The 8419-nt window shown below is 45.6% G+C and overlaps 1 protein-coding gene across 5 annotated transcripts in view; it reads left to right on the top strand.

Annotated features, from left to right (window-relative positions):
- The window catches only part of Mau2 (MAU2 sister chromatid cohesion factor), a 32716-nt gene that overhangs the window by 22249 nt on the left and 2048 nt on the right, over positions 1–8419 (top strand). For all 5 annotated transcript variants that reach the window (XM_010606502.3, XM_010606501.3, XM_019204886.2 and 2 more), the window contains exon 17: positions 8250–8340. In XM_010606502.3, coding sequence (XP_010604804.1) covers positions 8250–8340 — 91 coding nt within the window. The remainder of the gene's footprint in view (positions 1–8249; positions 8341–8419) is intronic.

The following is an 8419-nucleotide window of genomic DNA, read 5'->3' on the forward strand; positions in this document are numbered from 1 at the left end:
TTTTTCCGAACTCAGGTCCTTGCACTAATGAGGCAGGCAGCAGGACCACTGAGCTAAATGCCCAGCCCAAACTGAGTGAGCCTTTGGTAGGACAGTTTAAATCTGCCTTGAGACCAAGTGAGGCTTTTGTTTCATTTTGTTTTGTTTTTTGTTTTTTTAGTACAGGGGACTGAACTCAGGACCTTGTACTTCTGAGACAGGCACAGTACCACTGAGCTAAATCCCTTGCTATTGAGCTAAATCCCTGGTTGTGTTTTTGTGGGGTTATTTTGTTGTTGTTCCAGGGATCAAAGTTGGGTCCTTGTGCTTGCGAGGCAGGCGGCAGAACCACTGAGCTAAATCCCCGGCCCCAGTGTTGTTTTAATGTGCATTTCAGGAATGACCAGTGATGTTGAACATCTTTTCATGTGTTTATTTGCCATTTCTAATTGTTCATCTGAGAAGGCTTTTTTAATTTTAGATGCCTATTTTTGCATTGAGTTTTTAAATTTGGGTTTTTTTGTTTTGGTTTGGTTTTGGTTTTGGTTCTTTATATATTGTAGATAATAGACCTTTATCCAAATGGCTGACAAAAACTTTTTCCCATATTGTGGGTTATCTTCACTCTGTTGGTAGTTTCTCCTGCTTTGCAGAAATTTTTAAACAAGACAAGGTCCCAGCTGTTGATTCTTTGTAGTATTTCCTGTGCTGTCTGGGTTTTGCTCATGAAGTCTTTGTCCTCAATTGTTCTCCCTATTTATTCTCTCTCTCTCCTGCCATCTCTTTTTGGTACAGGGGATGGAACTCAGGGTCTTGTGCTTGCAAGGCAGTCAGAGGCACCACTGAGCTAAATCCCTGGCCTTCCCTATTCTCTCTTGCAGCAGACACCTGTCTTGATATTTAGATCTTTGATCCATTTTGACTTTAGTTTAGTACGTGGTGAAAGATATGGGTCTAGTTTCAATCTCTGGCATGTGGAAAGCCAGTTTTTCCAATACCATTTATAAAAGAGGCTGTCTTTCGCTAGGGATGTAGCTCAGTGGCTCCGCACCTGCCTTGCAAGTACAAGGTCCTGAGTTTGATCCCTGGTACCAAAACACAGGCTGTCTTTCTTCCAGTGAAGGTGTTTGTTTCCTTTGTCAAAGAGAAAGTGGTTGAGTATGTCTGGAGTTGTTTCTGCATTCCTCTAGTCTGTTCCACTGATCCTCTGGTCTGTTCTTTTGCTGGTACCTTGCTGTCTATCACCAGAGCCCTGTAGTATAACTTAAAGTGAGGGATTGTGATGCCCCCTGCCTTGCCTTTGTTGCCCGGAATTGCCTTCGCTATTCTCTGTCTCTTCTGGTTCCAAATGAATTTTAGGATTGTTTTTTCTCATTCTGTGAGATGTGCCATTGGGATTTTGATTGGGATTGCAGTGAATCTGTATAACAATTTTGGAAGTACTGTATTGGTTCTTCCTACCCAAGAATAAAGGATGTTTTTCCATTTTCTGAAATCATCTTCATTCTCCTTTTTCAGAGTACTGCAGTTCTCAGGGTAGTCTTTTATTTCCTTTGTTAGATTGATTCCTAGGTATTTTATTTTTTGGATGCTATTGTGAAAGGGATTGCTTCTGTAACATCTCTCTCTGTGAGTCTTATTTGTGTACAGGAATGCTATTGACTATTGACTTTGTATCCAGCTATGCCACTGAATTTGGTTATCAGATCTTAAAGTCTTTTGGTGGAGTTTTTGAGGTCTTCTATATAATAATGTTAACTTCTTCCTTTCCTGTCTTTATTCCTTTTATTTCTTTGTCTTGTCTAATTGCTCTGGCTAGTGCTTCCAGAGCTATATTGAACTATATTGAACACTGGTGACAGTGGACATCCTTGTCTTGTTCCTGATTTTAGAGTGAAAGCTTTCAGTTTTTGTCCATTTAGTATGATGTTGGCTATTGGTTTTTCATAGATGGCTTTTATCAGATTGATATAAAGACCATCTATACCAATTTCCTGTAGGGTTTTCATCATGAATGGGTGTTGGACCTTGTCAAATGATTTTTCTATATCTGTTGAGAGGATCATATAGTTCTTTCCTTGGCTCTGTTAATATAGCGTAATACATTTTGATTTATATGCCGGGTGTGGTAGCTCACGGGAGGCTGAGGTAGAAGGATTGCTGCGAGTTTGAGACCAGCCTGGGCTACATCTTGAGTTCCAGGGCAATCTGAACTACACAGTGAGACCCTGTTTCAAAAATAAATAAATAAATAAATAAACTAACTACATTTATTGATTTGTGTATATTGAACCATCCCTGTATCCCTGGGATGAATTTAACTTGGTCAGGGTGTGTGATCTTCTTGATGATTTGCTGCATTCTGTTTGCAAATATCTTATTGAAGATTTTTGCATCTATGTTCATTGGGGAGATTGGTGTGTAATTCTCATTTTTGGTTGGCTCCTTCTCTGATTTTGGTATCAGGATAATACTTGCTTCCATGAATAAATTCTGGGGGTATTACTTCGTTTTTGTTTTTATTAGAGAGTTTGCGGAGTCATGGCGTTAGGTCTTCGCTGAACTTCTTGTAGAATTCAGCAGTGAATCCATCAGGACCAGGGCTTTTCTTTGTTGGTACTTTTTAAATTACATATTCCATTTCATTGGCTGATACTGGCTTATTTAGATTTTTTTTTTTTTTTTTGGTACTCGGGATCAAACTCAGGTCCTTGAGCTTACGAGGCAGGCGGCAGAGCCATGTATCAAATCCACAGCTGCTATGTAGAATTTCTATATCATCTTACAACTGCTGGTCCCTTGCAGTTTTTTGTTTTTTTAGTTTTCTTTTGTTTTGGTACCAGGGACCGAACTTGGGACCTTGCTCTTGTGAAGCAGCACAGCCACTGAGCTAAATCCCCAGCCCCTCTCTTATCTTCTTGATTCAGTTTTGGTGATTCGTTTGTATGAGGGAATCTATTTCTTCTGTTTTCCGTCTTACTAGAATACAGATTTTCAAAGTAGATATTGATGATCCTCAGGATTTAGTGTGATTTCACCTTTTTCATTCCTAATTGCATGGATTTGAGTCTTTCTTTTCTTTCCTTTCCTTTCCTTTCCTTTCCTTTTGTTGTTGTTGTTGTTGTTGTTGTTGTTTTTGGTACCGGAGATTGAACTTGGGACCTTGTGCTTGCAAGGCAGGCGGCGCTGGAACAACTGAGCTACATCCCTGGATGGTCTGTTATGAAGAAAGTCCCATGTGCTGCTGAGAAGAATGTGTATTATGACATTGTAGGGTGGAACAGTTTGTAGACATCTACTAAGTCCATTTGTTCAAAATTTTGGTTCAATTCTAATATTTCCTTACTGATTTTTTGTCTAGCTGCTTGTCTATTTGTGACAGTGGGGTATTGAGCAACTGTATTAGTGCTTATGTGATTTTTCATGTCTGTTAATATACAATTTATATAGTTGGGTGTGCTGATATTTGGTGCATATATGTTTATGATTGTCATCTCTTTCTCGTGTACTGTTCCCTTTACCAGGATGTAGTGGCCTTCTTTGTCTCTTTTAATCAGTCTTGGCTTTAAATCCACTTTGTCTGCAAATAGAATAGCTACCCCTGCTTTTTTCTGTGTTCCTGTGCATGGAATATTGTTTTCTGTTCCTTGACTTTCACTCTGTGAATTTGTTTTTCAATTAAATGTGTTTCTTGTATGGAGCATATTATTGGATCTTGCGTCTTCTTTCTTCTTTTCTTTTTTCTTTCTCTTATCAGGAATTGAACTCAGGATCTTGCACTTAGGAGGCAGGCATGGTGCCACTGAGCTAAATCCCTGGTCTGGATCTTGCTCCTGAGCCATTCTACCAGTCTGTTTCTTTTGATTGGTTCATTGAGACCATTGATATTGCTGGTTATAACTCATATGTGTTGTCCATCTCTGTCATGTTATTTTTCTGCTGTTGGCTTTGTTCTTTCCTTTTCTGTTTACTTTTTTTCCTTGCCTGGTGGATTCATTCTGCTAGGGTTTATGGAGTTGTAATCCATGTTCTTTCTAAAATATCCTTCAGAACACTTGAGAGAGTTGGTTAGGTGGTCATGAATTTCTTCAAGTGCTCTTTGTCATGGGAGTATCTTATTTCTCCATCAGTTTTGCAGGATACATCAATCTGGGTTTTAAGTTGTTTCCCTTTAGTGCTTGAAGTGCATCACTACAAGCTCTTGTTGACTTCACTATGTTGAGAAGTCTTTTGTGATTCTGATGGGCTTTCCTTTGTAGGTGATTGGTTTCTTTTCTGTAACAGCTTTTAATATTCTGTCCTATTGAATTTCTGTAATCTTGACTATTATATGCCTTGGGAAAGATTTTTTTTTTTTTTTTTTTTTAATCAGAGCTAGTTGGCGTCCTGTCTCCCTCACTTACCTGTCTGTCAGATTCTTTTTCCCTATTGGGGAAGTTTTCTGCCATTCTCCCCCCCCGCCATTACTTATAACAGGTTTTTTAATGCCATTTGTGCTGTCCCCTGCTTTTTCATTGACTCTGATCAATCTTATGTTATTCTTCTTTGCATCAAACAGCAGCTGCTGCATTGATTTCTCTTGGTCCTTTGCTGTTTCTAAGATATCTTTTTTCCTGGTCACACCCACAATCCTGTCTTTTGTATCTGATATTCTGTCCTCACATTGGCTCATTCTGCTGCATATATTTTCAGTGGAGTTTTTAATCTGGATATCTGAGTCTGTTTCATGCTTTCCGTTTCTTTCTTATGCTGGGCATTCATGGTTTCCATCATGTTCCTAGGCTCTCTTTTTTAATGTGTATCTCTCATTCTGGTCACCATCTCTGCAGTTACCTGGGGAATTAATTCTGCTTTGATTTTTTTTTTTTTCTAGAGCCTCATTCATCTGCTTTGTTACTTCTCTTGTTCCTACTTCAGAGAGTCCAGGGGGGTGGCTGTTGGATTGTTCAACTTCATTGCCCCTGGGGTTTGCCTTTTGTGAGCTGAAGATCTGTGGGATTGCATCTTATTTAAGGATCTACTAATTTTCTTTTGCTTTCTTTTTTTTTCAAGTTTGATTCCTGAGTTGATGCTTATAAGTTGCTTATGGTGAATAGCTTTATTGCCAGTATTCAGAACCCTTAAGAAGTGATTACTTCTCAGAAGCATCTTCCAGGTGTAGCTGGCTTTTGGGTTTTGAGTCTGTTGCATGATCCTACCTCTTTGATTTATCAGGGATGAGAAGTTTCTGTCTACTTGGCCCAGCTGCCTGTTCTTTAGCACTGGCCTGTCAGGTTTTTTTTAAGACCCTTAGGCATCCTCCATCTTGGTATACAGGAGGAACAGCTGATCAGCATAGTTGTGTCACCTTGGCTAAAGTAATACTATCAACAGCAACAGCATTAAATACAGCCTAGAAAATGGCAAACTGTGGCTTTAATATGGCATCTTTACCCTACAGGGAGAAGATATAAAGGGGTTTAGGGATTAACAATAAAAGAGGAAGAGATCAGAAGCAAGGCTGGAGGACAAAGTTTAGGAAACTGGTGAAAAGGACAGGTGGGAAAGAGAAAAGGAAAAAATAAGAACAGAATAAAAGCAGAAAACTAGAAACTACGTTCAAACAAAAAACTAAACAAGAACTAGAAATGAGGAAAAAAAAAGATTTTAAAAGGTTAAAAAAAAAACAAAAACAAAAAATATCCAGTTCAAGGTGTGTCTCTGCTGTCCTATTGAATTTCTGTAATCTTGACTATTACATGCCTTGGGAAAGATTAACACTCAGAGCTTGCTGCGTGTTAGGCAACGTGGGAAGCAGAGTCCAGAGCCAAAATGATTCGTCCCAGCAAGCCAGCTGCAGCTCCACAGTGGGGTACTGGATAATCCCAGCTCGCCTACCCCTTTAGTCCCTCTGAACTTCAGGCCGGTTCCATAAGGCTGGAACCAGATTTCTCGAGCCTGTAATCGTCTGTGTGACTCCTGCTGGCTTGAACGCTGTTCCCTGCCTGCCTGCCTGCTGACTTGAGCTCAGCACCTGCACCAGGCACTGGGAGCCATGAGTTGGAGCCCACCTGCAGCTGTTCTGAGTTCTGAGCTCAGTCAGCCCCTCTCCGAGATGGCTACCAGCCAGTCATCCACTCCCGGGGGTGGGCTGAACCCGGATGACTCACCAGCCACTGCAGTCCAGCGTGTCCACTGCTCTGTTCCACTGGTGCGTCGTCAGTAGTCACTGTGTCTGCAGGTTTGGCCCACTGTTCCCTTGAGGAGAGTCCGGGCTCTGGGAGAGAGCATTACTGTGTTACCTCCATCCTCTCGAAAGGTCTTTCTTCCCTCAACCTGTAGACTTCAGTTCTTGCCTCAGATCCTTCCTGGGTCCCGGGGAACTGTTTCCCTTCTCCTGCTGTATTCCAGTATCATAGGACACCAAAGCTCACAGAGTCTTTTTCTCTACTGCTTTTCACTCCACTATCCAGGAGCTGCTGCTTCTTTTTTTTTTTAATTGCCGTGCATTCTTTTCTTGAGATTTTATTTTTGATGTTTTGAGAAAGTGTCCATCCTGGACTTGAACTTGTGATCTTCCCGCCTTGGTCTCCAAGAGTTCTGGGCTCACAGGCAGGCGCCACTGTGTCCGGTCCACAGTGCACATATTGAGCAGTGCCCACTCTACAGTTTGGCCTCCTGACCTTGTGCTGTCCCTGTAGGCAGCACAGTCACTGTGGGGTGCACATCTGGCTTGTGGTTGCTTCTGATTGAGCCCCACAGCTCCCGTAGAGTGAGTGCTCCCTCCACTGTGTGAGGAATCTGCTGAGGCCGGCAGACCCTGCAGCTTGGACCTGATGGGTGGTGGCCTTAACCCCTGGGACATTCCCACCCTAATGGGCAGCATCTCTACTCCTTCCAGAGTGTTCTTTCCCTTCCCAGGGGCCAGTGCTCACAGCAGGGGTGGCCTGTCCTACAGAGCTGCGTGGTGGCCTCTGTGGACATCAAGGTGTCTGGCACGGAGGTCCTGCTGGCCATGGCACCCACACTGCTCTCAGGACAGTGGCCTGATGACCCTACTCTCCGGTGTGGGGCTCGGCTCCCGCAGTGCCAGCCCAGGCGCAGACTGTATGGAACCCCCGGGCCACCTTGAGCAGAGCTTGCTGAGGGCCCCATGCCGCCTGCTGTGTGCCTGGCTCCCAGAAGTAGCAGAGCTGCCTGTGTGGTCTGGGTGGGACCCAGAGAGGAGACCTTGGCAGAGGGCAGTTGAGGACGGCCAACCGGGGCTGCCCAGTGGCACCTCAGTAGCCAAAACACCTTGTGGCCTGCCCTGCCCATGCTCCCACTGCCACTGTGGGCGGCCTCCCGGGACACCACAGGGTTGCGCAGACCTTCACAACTGCGGCAACCGTAGGGGGCGTTAGGTGCTGGTCTGAGGAGCTGCGGGAGGCTGGTGTCCAGGGTCGGCCAGGGTCGGCCCTTCTGGCCTGCCAGGTGTCCTGAGGTTTGAGGTTCACGTGAAGCCTGGGACTCCTGTGGGCCGCCAAGGTGCCACTGTGGTGGGTCTTCTGGCTCCCAGCGGCTGTGCAGAGCTGGGGCTGGAGTGGGGATTACGCTCCTGTGGTGAGGTGGGGCGGGCGTTGCCCTGTGCCACACCTCGACGTGATGCTTGAGGCTTGGTGGGTCTCAGCTAAGCATCGAGGTCCCCTGGCTGCAGGGAGGTGAGGCTGGGATGCTCTCCTGGCCTCGGCCAGGGAGTCAGAGTAGCAGAAGCGCAGCCCACCCTGCAGCCCCAGGGCCATCCTGCGTGTGCAGTGGCTTCCAGAAAGCCAGCTCTTGCTGTGACCTGCCTGCTCCCCTGCCTTCTCAGCCCCAGGACACAGGATGCAGGGTTTCTAGCTGAGCCCTGGTGGGCTAGGAGCTGGCTGCACTGTGCGCCTTTGTCTGCAGCGGAGGCACACGACTGTGCGTGTGTGGAGTGGGGGCCTTGGCCTGTGCCACGGTGGGCCAGCAGTACTTCAGAGAGAACCTTTTGTGTTTGGTTGTTTGGTTGGGGTTTTTTGTCTGTTTTAGAGATAGGATTTCACTGTGTAGTTCAGGCTGGCCTTGAGCACACAGCAGTCCTCCTGCCTCAGCCTCCCCAGTGCTAGAATGACAGGTGGGTGCCTAGAGGAGGCCTTTGTAAGTGGGTTCTGAGGCTGAGGTAGGACTGTCAGGTGCAGCAAGCGAGTGCACACTGGGCTGGGTCCCACGGAGGGGCCCAGGCCTTCCTGCCCCGAGCCCCTCAGTGCCCCACTGCTCTTGGTTGACAGGAGAGTAACAACATGGTGGTACCCGCCATGCAGCTGGCCAGCAAGATCCCAGACATGTCGGTGCAGCTCTGGTCGTCAGCCCTGCTGAGAGGTGCGTGCGGGGTCAGCGTCTGCCCTGGAGCAGGGGACCATGTCGGGGCCCTGTCCCATCTCCTTGCCCCCCCCCCCCC

This window comes from Fukomys damarensis, unplaced genomic scaffold (assembly GCF_012274545.1).
Source record: "Fukomys damarensis isolate Sample0158 unplaced genomic scaffold, DMR_v1.0_HiC HiC_scaffold_37, whole genome shotgun sequence".
In the NCBI taxonomy this organism is placed as follows: domain Eukaryota; kingdom Metazoa; phylum Chordata; class Mammalia; order Rodentia; family Bathyergidae; genus Fukomys; species Fukomys damarensis.